Genomic DNA, 17577 nt, shown 5'->3' on the forward strand with positions numbered 1-17577 from the left:
CTGGGTCCTCAGGGTTACTGCAGGGAGGCTGCCAAATTATTGTTTGACAATTTAAGTTTTAATACAAGTTTTTTGTTTTCTTTTCTAAAATTTAAATATTCCTTGAAATACACGCAAATACGACATATTATTAGCAAAGATAAATCAGCCTATTCCTTAAAAAAACAACAACACACATTTAATTTGCAGGACACAACATTTAAGACAGGCTGACTGTTACGGATGAATCTTGAGCAATTATGTGAGCTAACTAACACCAAATCACTGTGCCATGCACACGGGAATGTATTTTCACTGAAGGGTACGCAGTACAACGCACGTCAAAACAGACACCCGCCAGCTATAATAAGCAAGTCACATTGGTACTGCTGTTGTCTGGTTGTCATGGTTGTCCTGCGTTGTGTGTTTTCTTTCTCGTCCTGTGTCTTCTTCCTTGTCTTTTGTTCTAATTGGCGGTTGGCAACCAGCAAGTCACATTACCGCCACCTAGCAGAGTGGAGTGTGCAATAGAATTCCTGTTGACGCCCCACAGCGCGATGCTTTCTGTGTGTGTTGGGGGCGGCACTTGACTCAATGACGCTGTCGTCATGTGACGCCAGTATGTGCTGCAGATAACTGTTATGACCAACAAACAATATAACGTGTTATTCTAGTGAGACATTGGCAGCATTTCCAGGGGCAGTTGTGCCAACAAAACCAGGTGTTTTTTACCTAGACATTGGCAGCATTTCTAGCCGTGATTTTGCTACCTATAGCAGGTATTTTGAGCCAAAATATGATCTTAACAACAACAAAAAAAAAACTTGGTTATGGTTAAGATCATATTTTGAGCCAAAATATGATCTTAACCATAACCAAGTTTGTTTTGTTTTTTTGCCTAAACATAGCCATATGTCAACCACAGCACTGTTGAAACATAAAGCTAAGGTCAGAATGTTACATATCTGGAGGTTTGCAGAAACATACAATTCAAACATTTATTCTTGGCATTGGGTTGAGCTACAGGATTCATGTCCAGACATACTTACACTGATGGTTCCAAAAGTCCAACAATCCTGAGCTCTCGCTCTTCAGACACGCATTGTCTGTGGACTGCATGTGCTAAAATTTCTAATATTTGCTTTTGATTCACTATTCACAGACACAGTATTGTTCCACCACTTGTCAGTAGGGGGTTGCTGCAGCACCCCCAGCACCCACCTTTTGGTGCCCTTGCATTGTGCTGCACTTATCCAAAACGGCAAGGTGAACTAGTTAGCTAATATTTACATACTAAAACATTTTGGCCAATTAGCTGTATTATAATTATAGACTGTTATTCCAAGTCTACAGACATTCTGTGAGCTGCAGTTGATTGTTTTGTAACTCTTTGAGCAAGACACACTGTCCACCTCAGAAAACACCAGTGAAAATGCATAAGGCTGATGCACCTGGCAATGCTTCAACTGCTGCTGACTTAGCAGCAAGCACAACTGAGAAAAGGCCCGAAAATATTTAGAGAATTACCATAAAACTTTAATGAAAAGCCTAGTCCCAATCAAACACCTAACCCTTTTACTGGCCCAGTGTGGCTACACATTTTGACAAATAAACTGCTGTCTCAATCAGTCTGGTTGTAATAAGTAAGTAATTGTTTATTTTTATTTTTATTTTTTATGGAAGTTCTTTGGGTGTATAAAACGGGGTTGTTGGCTACCTCAAATTATATCTCCATTCCTCAATTACCCTGTAGGATATTCATATTGCTTTATTTTGTAAGGGTTCTCAGATCAAAAGAATCAAAAGGGTCTTTATGAAAATTAATCCATGCTGTGAGTATTGTTTTAACAGGATAAAAAGGTGTGGTGTCGGTATGCCAGGTGCCATAATCCTTGAGTGCGTAACTCAAACTTTTGCTGGTATTGTTGTGACCCAAAAGCATTGAATCTTCCTAATCTTTTAAAATCTCAAATCCCTAATTGAATTTATTTAGGTTAAACTTACCATATTTATATGGAACGGAAGTTTAAATTACTCAAATTCAGTGCTTAAGAGATTCAAGATCTGTAATCACTGCTTGTTGGCTGAGAGGGCAGAATAAACAACATTTTAGACTGCTACAACCTGAAAAATGAAATGAAAGATTCTCCTCATCACCTAAAAATCCCTTCACAACCTAGCCTTCTCCTACCTCACCGACCTTGTGCAACAACAAACTGTTCCCCACAGCCTCAGATCCACCAATGCCAACCTCCTCAGCCCTCTCACTTGGTTCAAGTACCTGGACTCAGGGGGGACAGGTCCTTCTCCACTGCCCCACCCTCCCAGAGAATCTCCTTCACTCAAAACCCAGTCATTTAAATCCAATTTTAATCTGTGATCGTTCAGTTTACCCCCATCCCCACAATAATTATCTTTTCACTGTTGTAGTTGTATTTATACTGTACTTGGTCTTGTGTTACTGTTTTTTATGCCAGCGATAGCCATGACATTATGTTCTCAGTTCTGCCCATTCATCCGTCCTGTTCTTGTGAACACGATATCTCAAGAATGCCGTGAGGGAATGTTTTTTCAGTTTTGGCACAAATATCCACTTGGACCTAACAAGTAACTCTTAGGATTTTGGTACTCAAAGGTCAAGGTCAGTAGGATCTTGTTTCAGGCTCATTCCCGGGACTGCGATATTTCAAGAAGTCCTTGAGGAAGTTGCTTTAAATTTGACACAAACATCCACTTTAACTCAATAATGACCTAATTAGAATTTGGTAGTCAGAGGTCAAGGTCACTGTGACCTCACGAAACATGTTTTTGGCTGTAACTCAAGAATTCATGCACTAAATATGACCAAATTTCTCACAAATGTCTAATAGAATGAAATGATGAAGTGATGACATTTTATATCCAAAAGGTGAAAGGTCAACTTCACTGTGCCATCATAGTGCTCTAAATGAAACACTTTTCTGGCCATAACTCAATGTCATATCTCAGAAACAGAAGAGGAGACTGTGGTCAGGTATTGAATTGATGTGTGTGATGGACATGGATGTATCTTTTAAAGCTCTATACAAATGAAATTTATTATTATTATTATTATTATTTTAAAGCAATGCAAACACAAGCTGATATCAGACACATCATTACTTTTGAGAGAAATCTTATTGCTTTGTTACAGCTGTTATTGTCAGTTGTTTTTATGAATTTATTTTTGAGGCCATTAACTATGGAGAAGCATTGATTTCGTCTGTCATTCTGGTGGACAGCTGCTTATGCTACTAATGCGAAGCCACATGGCGTAAAACTGACACTTGATGTGAGGACTCTGAGAATGTGCGTCAGCTGGCAGCCTTGTCTTGATTAACTTTCCTCAGAGAATTACAGTGTGGCTTTAACTGACACTGCGGTCTCTATTGGCGAAATGTAGCATCCTCTTTTGGGAGAAAGCCAAGCAGAAAAGGAACAGAGTGGAACCTGCACACCTGTATGAGTCCTCCCGATACTTCTCGTCAGGTGATCAGTGTGCCAGTGAGAACTTTTCTCCATAACAACCTTCCCAGGTGCTATTCAGTAATGTGCCTAAACCCAGCAGAGTGAATCCATGTGCAATTTATTACTGTCACCTACCAACATCTAGGGAGGAGGCTTGAAGTCAATTACGTCTTTTGTTTTTTACGTTGAGTGCTGTATTAAGTGTCTCTGTCAAGCGTGTCAAATTGATACAGGAAGGAGTAGCAGGGCTGGCATTTTCCCCCATTCACATTGTCATATCTCAGTAGTAGTCCTGGTGTGCTTGCAAGCTTAAGAGACTCACAAAAAGGAGCAGAATATGAAAGTTCTGACAGACAATTGATAATGAGTGGGAGCTGAACAAAGCGCTAATCACCAAGTGTTGTAACATCCTCAGAAAAATGTCAGTAAGCTCAAGAACTGGTGTTGAAAGGAACAAGAGAGGAGCATGAGAGACAGAATTGGGCACATGTCATGATATTTACTGGTGTAAGTTTTGACACACGTGGATCTTTGTGAATTTAACTTGTCATACCAGATCAGGTAGGTACAGGAATTAACAGGACCTGTCTTCGCTCCTGCTGCTGCTGCTTCTGAACTTAGATCTTTGATTTCCTTGCTGGCAATTAGAACTGAACTTCTTTCTCTGTGTTGTTAATATCAAAATATTCTCTTTTATTCAGACACCAGAATAATTCTTAATGCACTGTGCTACATCACGTTATCAATAAATCTAAATATGATAAAATAAAATAGATGACAGTATCAACACTTCCTTCTTTTCTCTCTGTGCACCAGTGTGACGATTACTTTCCAGAGGCCACACAGACAAACAGAATGTGAAAACAACAATTGAGGCCACAGCTGCTGACTTGTCATATTAACTGAATCTCTGTCTCCACTTTTTTCCACTTTGTGTGTGTGACCTTTCATAGGGGACCTGGCATCAGACGATGAGTACCTGGAAATCCCATCTATCTCCAGACAGAGAGCAGGGACGTACGAATGCACAGCTGTCAATGATATTGACACAGATGTCCAGACCGTAGACATCACTGTTAACTGTGAGTCCAGAGCTTTGGCTGAAGGATTTTAACATTTTCTATTTAAATAAATATTGCTGAAAAGATTAGTTTACCAGTTAGTTTCCTGGCAGAAAAAAATAAATGACATCTGCTCTTTTCATATTCATATAATCATTTCAATTATTTATCATGAAAAAGTGTTGAATATTGTCCAGCTTCTTAAATATAAGCCTTTCTGCCTTCCTGTCTATAATCTCTTGTGTGTTATACCATGGTCAACTGAATGCCAATGCATAGTCAGACTGTTGGTCACAAAAATAAAATAAAATAAAATAAAATATAGCTATTTCAGAATAAGAAAGCTGTACAGATTTGTGCAGGATGTGCAAAGATATTAGGCAGGGGATGTGTAATAGTTCACGATAAAGTAAATATGTGCAGCGATAACAGTCACAGTACAAAAGTTATGACAAAAAAAAATTCAAAAGTATTTTCAAAACATATTATAACATAACAAATATGTACAATATACAGTAGCTGTTTCAGAATAAAGTGGTAAATATTTGTGCAGGCGGTGCAAAGATATTAAGCAGGGGATGTGCAAATATGTGCAGAGATAATAGAGTTGAAAAGTTACAAAAAAAATATATGATAAAATTACTTTCAAAGTCTATTGTAACATAATTTGTAAAATATAACTTTCAGAATAAGAAACTTGTACAGTTTTTGTGCAGGGTGTTTATAATTTAAATGTTGAACTCTGCAGATTTAGTTTATAGAATGTAAATATTATAACTATGTCATTTCATTGACTCCATTTTATTTATTGTCCCTGAGTCGAACCATTGTCTTCTGCAGTGCACCTTGAGAGGACCTTTTTATCTTTTCATTTTTCTTTTTTTTTTTTCTAAATCTTGATCTAATTTTGCATTATCTGTTTTTTCCATTTGTTTTCCCAGTGGAACAATTGCTACACTAAATCAAATGCACTTCCTGGAGTGAAGGAGAAATAATTAGTTTGAGCCTCTTTTATGTGAAATAGCTGCCCATTTTAAATGTGTGATCAAAATAAAATCTAAGAAAATGGTTTTATCTTTTAACTAATATTTTAGAACAAAAATGATGAACATTACCTCATAACAACTTCTCACTTATAATAATGAACTATTGTTCTTTGGCTTATTTTGTTTTTAACTGTTGGTTGGATAAAAAGAGACATTTTGTCGACAGTGGGCTTTAGGAGATCCCATTATTTTGTGACTATTTTCTGGCATTTGATAGTCCAAGCCATTAGTCAACTAATCAAAAATAATCAGTAGATCGATCAACAGTAAAACCAGGGCTGCATAGTCAACATTTTTATGGCTCAAAATCCAGCTTCCAAAATGTAAGAATTTGGTAGCATGTGAACACCAATGGCTGCATTTTGCTCAAACAGCTACAGCAAAATCGATTAAATAATGTGACGTTTCTTTGCTGCAGGAGAAACAGAATGGATTGTATCAAATTAAAACATGAGCAGTTAATTCCTTCTCATTATATCCTGGCACTTTTACCAGTGTAAGAAATATTATTATTTTTTGAACTCCTTATTCCTATTCACTTGCAGTCATGGTGTAGACCATCATGGCTGAGAGGAGAGAATGCTGTGACCCGTCTCCTCATATCCTTGACTTGTGCTGCCTTGTAGTCCTGATCACAGTGCTCTTATGTGTTGCTGCCTGCATATAGACGCTCCAACTGTGTCAGAGGGCAGAGATGTCGGAGTGACTCTGGGCCAAAGAGGAGTGCTGGAGTGTGAGGCGGATGCAGTGCCTGAGGCAGATTTTGAGTGGTATAAAGATGACAGAAGGTAATTTGTTTTACATTTGCATTTTACACAGGCAAATAGAAGAAGCGTGTGTGTGTGCGCATTCTTACTGATATTGATTTTTACTGCTATTGGTGGTTATTGATCAGCTATCAGTCATATGAGCATTAAGATTACTGAAAACTGGTCTGAATTATTGATTAAATTATTATTACTGCTCTCAGGCCCATAGGTAATATGGCAAATGACTTTGAAGAGAAAACACAATTAACATGGTTAGCTGCATTCATTGTTTGTCCACGGACATTTTCTTTCTCCCATCATCTAGGATCTTCAATGGATTTGATGGCATGGAAATTGTGAATACTGGATCACTGTCGAAGCTGACGTTTTTTAATGTGTCTGATGGAGATTACGGCAACTACACTTGTGTCGCCATCAACAAACTTGGGAGCTCAAACACAAGCTTCCTTCTGTATGGTGAGTACATGATTCCAGTACATGTGTAGTGCCACAGAGAGGGAGATGTAAGTGAAATGTTGTAGTGTATCTGCTAGGTGTATGTTTCAATAAAAGTAAAAAAAAATTAAGCGTAATATTCTGCAACTTTTTCTGCATGAATGTAACTCCCCACTCAGCTTCTTATCATCAGAGTGATTCAGCCTTTATCCATTTCCTAAAAGCTTTTACATTTACTATTTTTTAACATCTCTATTTATGACTCAAAATCATGTATAGTGCAGAAAATGATGCATTCACGTGAAGGCAACCACATACTGTGTAGAGAAAAGATAAAAACAAAGTCTGCATTTTTGTGATTTTATTATTACACCTACATAGATCTGTGCCTACAGTTCACTGGGTTCAAACCATTAATGAATTCAGATTACTGGATACTGTGTTCCTAGATGGGGCCGTATGGAGTGCTGCACCAAGGGATTACATTTATTTGTAGGCCAACCTGGATGTTAACATTGACAAATGCCAATGGAATTTTTCAATTGGATTTTGGATGACTGAAAAAAATAAGCTCTGTGACAAACAAAACTTTATCATATTCACATGTTTTATTCAGCAAGATTATCTTCACAGATGAACATCACCTTTATGATTGTTTTTTTAAGCCTAAATGCAATCACCATAAGTACAAAGCTAATGTTTGGCTATAAACGCACTACACCATGGTCACATGATTTAAACATCACCACCATATTGGGGCTGTATAGCTGTGTTCAGCGTGATGATATTCTGTGGTTTCATTTAGCAACTCGTTAGCAACCACCTTTTTTAAGACACTAAAGGCTTCAGAATGTATGAGTGTGGTGACGTAGTTCATTTTTTAGAACAAAACTTAAAAGTCTCCTTAGGTTGTGTTAATCACAGACCTTATTTCAGGCATCTAACTGAAAACCCATTTAAAAAACCCATTGACTTCACTATGAGGGAACTTGGAGTGCTGAAATGCTAACTCATTTTTGGGTTTTAGGACTCATTCCTGCAGCACCCTCATAACTCTGACACACCTAAAAGTTGTCAGGGCTTTGTGTTTTGGGGGCTTGTAGAGCATGAGCACTACAGTTCTTGGTTCAGCTGTCTGACAATGTCCTCCTCACTTCTAAAATTGGTGAGAGGCCTAAAAATAACTTATTGATACTGAAGTGACACTTTTTCATTTTTATTGGACTTAATGGCTCAAATTCTGCTAATAGAAAAGAGTGATTTTTGATGCTCAGAAAAAAAATGATTTTCTTTTTTTTTTTTTTTTCTGGTAGTGCTTTTGTATGGGGAAAAGACATTAATAGGCTTTTGAATAAGGAAGTAACCATGTATCCCAGCTGTGTTGACAAGGTCACTTACAAGTGAGGATTTCCACTACTAAGTGAAGTCAGTGATAAGAATTATTTAGCACAGTCAGTTTATAACTGTCATTAAAGATGGGGTCTCATGTTTGAATTAGCAACCAAGTCACTTTTGCATAAAAGTGACAACATCAGTCTTATTAAAGTAGCACCTGTAATGCATGACAACAACATGGCAATAGTTAACCAAGTGCTGTACCAAGTAATTTGTGCGGTGTTCACCTTATGAAGAGTCTGACTGTAATAAATGTATCACTTACTTAGAAAGTTGTTTTCATTCCATGGTTGGGCACTATCAGACTTTATCAGAAAGGAGCAAAATTATAATCATTATTAAATCATGAGATTCATCAGAAAATTTATTAGGCATTTGCCTTGCGAGGAACATTCATGACACGCATTAATTAAAGGCTTACTATGCATGATTTGTCTGTTACTGTCTTTAAACACAACACAACAAACTTGGTCCCTGAGACTGATTTCCCTTTTCCACCAAATTAGCTCTGGTTCTTGAACTGGTTCCATTCAGGAATCTTGGAACTTTGATGCTGTCTGCGTTTTCACCAGTTCTGAGCAGAACCATTGTAATCACGGCTGTGTCATCAACAGAGGGTGTTACACAGTACACAGTGGAAATTGGAAACAAATCAAATTGAAGTCAAATAGCCGCTGAATTACCTGCAAGCTTTGGTTCTGTTTTTACAGATATTTTTTTTTTGTTTGGTTGGTTTTTTTTTTAAATAAAAAAAAAACAAGCATTGATAAGACCACTGCATGGTCTTTTTTGTCTGATGATTTCTCACTTAGCTTCTCCATTGTTTACTTCTCCATCCTGTCTTTCCAACAGGCAGAATATGACACGCCCACTGATATCTTTCGCACTTTAGGTCAAGAAATTCCTGCGATGTTTTGGTTCCAACTCAGAACCAACTTTACTTTTCTGGTTGTGAATCAGTTTATTTTTGGTTGAAAAGCTCTGAATGGTTTACAGTTAGGTAGGTGCAGGAACCAGAAAAGAACCAGTTCTGTGTTGGTGGAGAAGGGATATGAGAGAGCAGCAATAGTCAAGCAAGCTAGAGAGAGGGAGCGGTGTTAACGAGAACAAAGCCGTGAATCGGAGAAATAAAGTGTTATTTTCTGATAGTTACATGGCGGTTAATGTTCTAAAGCACAATTAAACACACCCACACCTCTGCATAGCCCTACAGGAAGGTGGTGAATTGCTGGATTTTGAGTTCCCTGAAGCGCATGCTTCAACTTGTCCTCTTGGCTTCTCTGCTCTGTGTGGCTCAACTTTGCTCATGTTCAAACAGACACACAGACTTGCAGCTTGCATCCACCAAGCAGGAGAGATGGAGGCAGCGGTGTAACCTGGTCACTGCATTTTTATAGAGTCCCGACCTCACGCTGCTATTGGCTGGAGGCTATATAAGAAAATACAGACAGAAAGATACAGACACTGCCAGTTAGTTAGTCATACGTGATAATTGAGAGGGATTACCTTTTTGGGTCTATATATTGCTTTATTATGATAGCCGTGGCCAGAGGCATTATGTTGTCTGGGCTGTCTGTTCATCAGTACGTACATGTCCCATTATTGCGATCGTGATATCCCAAAAATACCTCGCGGAATTTCTTAAAATTGGCACAAATGTTCACCTGTACTCAAGGATGAACTGACTAGATTTTGATGCTCAAAGGTCAAGGTGGCTGTGACTTTGCTTCCATGTCATTCTCGCTTACGCAATATCTCAAGTGCAACTTGAGGTAATTGCTTCAAATTTGGCTCAAATGTCTACTTCTCAAGAATGAACTGATTAGATATTGGCAGTCAAAGGTCAAAGTCACTGTGACCTTGCATCCTTCTCATTCCTGTGAACAAAGTATCTCAAGAAGGCCTTGAGGTGAGTTACCTCAGATTTGGCAGAAACATCCACTTTGACTCATGAATGAACTGATTAGAATTTGATGGTCATAGGTCAAGGTCACCTTGATCTCAGGAAACGTGTTTTTGGCCACAACTCAAGAATTCACAAACAAATTCTGACAAAATTTCACCCAAATTTTTAGTAGGATAAAATGGTGAAATGATGAAATTTTATGTCAAAAGGTCTACTTCACTGTTACATCATAATTTTCTGCAAAAACGCTTTTCTGCCCATTATTCAGTGCCATGACTCGGGAGCAGGAGAGACAAATTCTGAATTGGTGACACTAATCTTCGGTGCCCATCTTGAAACTGTGGTGACTGTATAGATCTCCTGTGCTGCTGGTTTGAAGATGTGTATGAAGCAGCCACTTGAGTATTTAGCTTTGTTGCAGCAACATCCATATTTAAAGCATTGTCAACTGTCATGGCTACATATGAATCTGGACAGACGAGGATGCAAACTGTAACAAGAAGTTGACTGGTTTGCAGAGGTATATGATTGCAAAGCGGCGATTCTAATTTTTAGGAAAATCCTGCATAGTATACCTTTAGGCTTCAAAGGCAAATAAGTTTTAAAACCCTCGATGATGAGTAAGGAAATGGAAATCACTCTCTGCTCTCTCTTACATTCCAGGTGTCCAATATCCCACAAATAGTGTGTTGCTTTCTGTAATAAATAAGGCTGTGAGGAACACTGATGTAAAAGACATCCCTGTCGGAATGACAAAAAGCCATCACCTTAACAGACTGATCAACCCATTCAGCAGTGGGTATCACCTGACCTGCAATTCGTACTGTGTCCACTACACTACCTCATAGTCCAATGTTGTTCCTGAGGGCTTGCTTCAAAGCAAAGAAATAAGCAGGTGTCAACAAACATGTCACTAAAAATAAGTCTTGCGGATTATTATTTTATCAACACAGAGTTGTTGTCAGAATTAAAATACTCAAGTGTTTCAGCTCTGAAATTGAATTTTGACACCACCTGAACTGAATCACTTTGAATACTCAAGTATGTAACTGTGCAGCCATGATGTAAAAGTCTATTTAGCAGCCTTTACTTTTCATGCTTTTCACAAGTGTTGTCAATGATTTGTTGCTGTTCTGTTTCCAATATGTTGCTCTGTTCCATTTGTTCCCCTTGTGTAGTGGTAATTGAACCCACTAGCTCAACGCTATTGCAAGGTTAGTATTCTGCACCAGCATGCACTTCAACTGTCGTGAACTGAAAGTACTAACTGCATGCTGGCACATGACAAACAGCCATTTTCACAAACTGGCTGCACTGTCAGTGGAGTTATTCACAGTGTTTGACAAGAAGAGACAAATCATTTCTGGGCTCTTTGATCCTGTCAAAATTGTGCTGTTCTTGATAACTCTTTGTTCTCTTTATAAATTGACATGTTAAAGCTGTATGGCAGACATCATCTTTGAATCAAAGGACTGGCAAAGCAAACAGCCATACAGATGTCATGTGAATCTTTGTGAAAATGGTCACTGGAGCCTGTTTCGCTAACCATGTTTCATCTTTCTCCTTTGCAAACCCAACCGCCACACTGTGTGACATGGCTTCATTTTGATTTATGCATGCTCTTTTTTTCCCAATGTAAGTATTCGTCACCTTTCATTATCATCGTTTGCGCTTGTGCTTGTACATCTAGCTTTTGTATTTCAACTCCTACACAGAAAATCGTGAAAGCAAACACAGAAAGCGGCAGAGTCTTGCTGCAAGCTAAAATGTTTCTAGTATCTGTAAATAGTGATGTAGATGTGATGTAGATGAGCCCTGTGTGTTTTTAGAACAAGCATTTGGAGCCGTGGTGATAGTGCAGAGATAAACACATCACCCATCTTTTCATTTAATGTGTCCTTGTGACTGGTGGTTGCAGCATCTTGTAAGCAAACCCACTCCATTAACACAACATAATTGTATTAATGGCTTTGATTTTGACTACGAGTGAACGTCATTATTCTAATTAGCCATATGCAGGATTAGGGATAATCCACTGTGGCAGGGTAATTGGATAGATGCCCCAAAGGAAACTGTGGTGAACTCATGGAAATCCAAGGGAAATGAGTAGTCATTGTGTTACAAGCTTCAAAGTAAAAAGTTCAAATTTGTCCTCAATCCTCAGACAATGCATTCATTTAGATGGAACTTGCCTCATCCCTGAAAAGAGCATGATGAAATTATGATGTGTTTTAGTTTTTGCATCATAAAATTCTATTGTATTTTGGTTGTGCAATTACTGTCATACCAGCATACTTCAGGTGTATTAGTATAATAGTAAAGAATAAAGATGAAATTTTACTAACTTACTGAGACTCTGGCTTGCATCGTCATTAAATCTAAGGTAGATGAAATAGCTCGTATCCACTTTGTTTTCTGATTTACCAAGGTTGTAGCTCGATAAATAAGAATCATAAAAAACAGTTTCATTACAACCCCAATTTAAAAAAAAAAAAAAGTTGGGATGCTGTGTAAAACGTAAATAAAACAGAATGCAACTTTACTTTTTTATCTTATTTTACTTTTTTATTTTTTTTAACATAACATACATACTGAATTTGATGCCTGCACCACATTCTAAAGAAGTTGGGACAGGGGCATATTTACGGCTGTGTGATATCACCTTTTCTTTTAACAACATTCAGTAAGTGTTTGGGAACTGAAAACACTATTTGTTGAAACTTTGGAGGTAAACTTTTTTTTCCCATTCTTGCATGATATATGACTTCAGATGCCTAACACTCTGGGGTCTCCATCACTGTTTTTTGAGTTTCATATTGTGCCACACATGGTCAATGGGAGACAGATCTGGACTGAAGGCAGGCCAGTCTAGTACCTGCACTCTTTTCCTACGAGGCCATGCTGTTGGAACACATGCATAATGGACCTGCATTTGTATAGCACCTTCCTAGTCATCTAGTGACCACTCAAAGCACTTTTTACACTACGAGTCACGTTCACCCATTCACACACATATTCATACACTGGTGGCCGAGGCTACCATACAAGATGCCACCTGCTACTCAGTTTTTAACACACTCACACACCGATAGAACAGCCATCGGGAGCAATTTGGGGTTCAGTATCTTGCTCAAGGATACTTCGACATGCAGCCTGGGATCGAACCGCTGATCTTTCGATTGGTGGACGACTCGCTCTACCTCTGATATATAATAATATTTATTACCAAATAACTTGTTTACCTATGGAATGTTACAAACAAGTGTTTTTTAGCATTCCATAACTCTCCTAGTCTTCTGTTGCCCCCGTACCAACGTTTTTGACCTGGTTCCAGCCATCATATTTAGAATAAGTGTATGTTTTACAAAAAAACAATAAAGTTTATCAGTTGAAATCATCATGAAATATCCTATCTTTGTACTGCATTCAATTGAATATACGTCAAAAAGATTTGCAAATCATTGCATCCTGTTTTTATTTATGTTTTATTCAGTATCGCAACTTTTTTGGAATTGGGGTTGTAGAGAAATTAAACTCAAGAACTTGACATGCTAAGTACTTACAAGTATGCTTTCACACTCTGTATGCTCCACATATTTTCCACTATATACTATAATTAATATTTTCACAACAACGACAGACCAAAGCAAACCTGGATGTCAAAGCATCATTTTAACAAACAGGAATGAAAACACATGTATGGTGAAAAAAAGAGAAAGCTACCTGAAGTAAAAAAAAAAAAAATGGGACATCATAATATATAACATGTGACAAAGACCTGTGTTATATGTTAAAATAGATAGGAACTTCCATTTACTCATATTCGTTATATTATACATGATTCCTCTGTCACCTATACCCCCAACCCCTTAAAAAAAGAGGTTCTCAGTACAGAGAATGTCATTGTTAAAGATAGAATGACCTTTAAGCAAAAGATGCAGAGCAACGTTCAGTGTTAATCCTCAGTGCTGTATTTGATGCTGCAGACCATGTCATTTTGATCATCACGCTTAAAAACAGGTGCTTTCTGCTGCACCCGTTCACCTCCTGCCTCATAAATGGAAGCTTTTAATGTATGTATCATTACCATTCTATGTGCTGTTCATTTATAGTTCCCAACAAAGACTGATTCCCATCTCTAGTTTCCTGCCTCCATCCACCATTATTATCTAAATAATCACACATCCATATTAAGTCACGTCTGTTTGAGAAAACAGGTATTCACAACATGATGCTTGTCAATTATGGACAGACTGTTTCAGAAATGCCATTACTTTGGCAAGAACAAAGTGAAGATTGATTCACTCACAATTGCTGTATCTAAAATAAACTATTTTAGCTGTCAGATACAAAGAGATTTAGCTGCATATTCTGGATATTGACTTATAATCTAAGTATGATGTTAACAATATATTCAAGGGACACAGTGAAAACAAAGGAGGACCTTGGACCTTGGATAGTGTCTATCTGGCATTGACATTAGTTTAACTTAAAATTGTCTTATTATTATCCAACATAAAAACATAATAGCTCCCTGAATTATTTGTTTCTATTATATGTTTCTCACATTTTGGTCAAGGTCAGGGCTGGATGGTGGGCCTGTAAAGTTCAGGACTTTGACACCAGAGACTGTGGTTGGCATCTTGAGTCCCACATGCGGTTAAATTTAGGCAACTTGCTTATTTGCCTTAAGATCATGGTTTTGGTTAGATGTTAATACAGTTAGCACAGCCTGTCTTGTGGTTCAAGTCACTGTCATGTTCCACTAACCTTAGCAGTTGAGCCTGCAGTGAGTGTTTAAACTAACCATAAAAAAATTATGTAGTTGCAATGAGCATATACAGATGTCATAGGAGAACAAACAAAATATATTGTCAGTAACCATATTCAACATTTCTGATATTCACTTACATTATCAAATTCCAGCAGTTAGCTGTAAACAACATTGTTTGCAGATATATTCAGTGTGAGCATTTTGCAACTTGGTAGATATGTTAATTAAAGTGCTTCCTATTTATCTTTATTTAAAAAAAAACACAGACAAAAAGTAACAGCTTTCAAGGGTCAAAGTTAGTGTAATAAATTCTGTGATAGCGGACACTTTGGCATCACACCAGCAGAGCAGAAGAAGAAGAAGCAAGCTGTTATTATATTGTTATATGAACTCCATGTCAATGCCATGTGACTAAGAAAAGCTTGTCATCCATACCTCCTTATCCCCAGTAATTCTAAAAAATTAACGATAATCACTGTCTGCACATACCAAAGGCCTGCACTGGTTTGCATGTACAGCATGTACAAAATATAGAATGAAGTAGTCACACTGTCTTTTTACACACACACACACACACACACAATAGCTACAGGTTTGCACTTTAAGTTACAGTAATTAAGTTGAGGGTTACGTTATAAGCATATTAAGCCACTGACCTGTAATCGGCGGATAGGCAGTTCATCTAATAACTCACCTTAAAAGGTAAAAACTGAAAGTGTTTTGTTTCTTGTTGTTTTTTTTCCTTCCCTTTCCCCATCAGGACCGAGAGCAGTTCAAGATGGCAGCGGCGGCGCAATGGGAGTGCACTCACACACCTGTCTGCTCTTCATGGTGATCCTGCCGTTCCTGCTCAGATTTTGAAGAGGAATGGATGTGAACACAAGTATTGTTTGCGTGTGTGTGTGTGTGTGTGTGTGTGTGTGTGTGGGTGTGTGCAAGAGAGAGAGAGAGAGAGAGAGAGAGAGAGAGTGGTGGTGTGTGTTTTTCTTTTTTCAACTGGAACCATAAACTGATGCACAGTGAGTGCATGAAGTATCCTGCTACGTAATGATGTTGACCCACTAAATAAGTACATAACAAAAGTTTGTTTCTGTTTTTTTTTTAGATTTTCAAGGATGTAACAAATGTTTCACATTTTAGTTGTATTATGTTGGAAATTTTCTCTCTAAATTATATTATTCTGGATTATCTCTTTTTGCATATATGTCTCGGAGGAAAAAATAAGATTTTTTAATTGTGGTGTGGTTATTGAAATGGATTTTTCTTTGTTTTTAACTACATTGCATATTCATCTCAACTCCAGGAAAAGGCAAATTTACAGCAAGTATGGGAGGTGAATGTTAAATACCTCAAAGTCAAACTGAGACACTGAAGCAGAAGGAATTTAGGTTACCCTAAGGCAGAAAGCCTGGTATTATCATATTTTAATCTATAATAATTATCATTCAGTCTGGTTGTTGAAACACAATTGTTTTTGACCTTCAAGTATTTTTGTTCTCAGCACTGTAGTGATATACTTGCTGTTGTGTTATGCTAATCTTTCTTTCTTTTTTTTCTTTCTTTTTTTTCAATTTTAATTTTGACTATTTTTGAGAAGGGAAAATATGAAGTTGTAATTATTTAGGACAAATATCTTAGTTTTATGTCTTTGTTGTCTTTTTTTTCCTTTACCAGTACAATTGTACACAGAAATGGTGTCAAGAATAATTATGTTATAATTATGTAGTTAAAAATGGAGGAAGAGTTTACTCCACTTGTGTGGAGTCGATGTCTGACTTAAATAATGCAAATTTATTAATGCTGTTGCTACTTGTTTGAACATCATGCCATTTCTACACGGCACAGTTATTTGAAAAAATGTTCCTGTTCATGTTGCAGACCAGCACGGTTAGAGACCACTCAGTAAGATCATGTTAATAGAACACTTTTTGCATGTATTTAGACAACAATAACCCAAAGACTTTAGCAGTTCGCACAGCACCATAATTCATAGGGTTTCTGTTCCCGAGTCTCAACATCCAACAAACACAAACACCTTTCCATAGTATTGTCTTTTCGCAAACAAGAGGACAAATATGTTGTGTTTTAATATGAGTTTAACATCACATAACATTTGGAAATCTAAAATGATAGATACCTTTAAACCAAAATGTACAGTATGTGGTTTATGACTGTGGAATGCACATCTGAACATCACATTTCCAGCTCTTATTGAAAAGAAAAGAATTGCAGGCTTACTTTACAATATGCAAGCCAGTTGCAATAACTGAGATTGATCAGAGGTCTGAGTAAAAAAAAAAAGCTACAACTTCTCTTATCACTTCAGGGTTTCCCAAACATACATTTGTAGCCCGCCACAATGAAAACATACAAAATACAACACCATGGTGTTATAAGTGAGTACACCCGGGCCAGAGACTGCGTAATAGAATGTTAGACAGTGAAACTTAACTGTTCCATTCTGCTTAGTCTAAAAGTTTGCATTCACTCACAGTAGCTGCTCCTCTTATCCATCGATCTGATCTGATCAGCTCTGAAAAGACTGACAGATTGTTTATCCTCCCTATGAGTCACAAACTGCTGCAGAGGACAAAAAGAATTCATGGAGAACTCTGCCTGCATTGTCTTCACAGACCCACAAAAACCTCTGAATTTAGAACATGGGACACAAAATAATACAAAGGGACAAAGGCGATTCTGTGGGAAACACTGCATTTGATAGATA

At 37.6% G+C, this 17577-nt stretch overlaps 1 protein-coding gene across 7 annotated transcripts in view; it reads left to right on the forward strand.

Moving 5' to 3' along the window:
- Window positions 1-17129, forward strand: part of ntm (neurotrimin) — a 645802-nt gene extending 628673 nt beyond the window's left edge. For 2 of the 7 annotated variants that reach the window (XM_050036038.1, XM_050036029.1), the window contains 5 exons: window positions 4419-4547; window positions 6240-6360; window positions 6647-6798; window positions 11257-11292; window positions 15613-17129. In XM_050036038.1, coding sequence (XP_049891995.1) covers window positions 4419-4547; window positions 6240-6360; window positions 6647-6798; window positions 11257-11292; window positions 15613-15713 — 539 coding nt within the window. In that variant the 3' untranslated portion in view covers window positions 15714-17129. Of the gene's footprint in view, window positions 1-4418; window positions 4548-6239; window positions 6361-6646; window positions 6799-11256; window positions 11293-11718; window positions 12619-15612 lie in introns of those variants that run through there. The other 5 variants (XM_050036047.1, XM_050036056.1, XM_050036082.1 and 2 more) reach the window with 5 other exon arrangements.
- Window positions 17130-17577: the final 448 nt, after the last annotated feature.

This window comes from Epinephelus moara, chromosome 3, assembly GCF_006386435.1.
Source record: "Epinephelus moara isolate mb chromosome 3, YSFRI_EMoa_1.0, whole genome shotgun sequence".
In the NCBI taxonomy this organism is placed as follows: Eukaryota; Metazoa; Chordata; class Actinopteri; order Perciformes; family Serranidae; genus Epinephelus; species Epinephelus moara.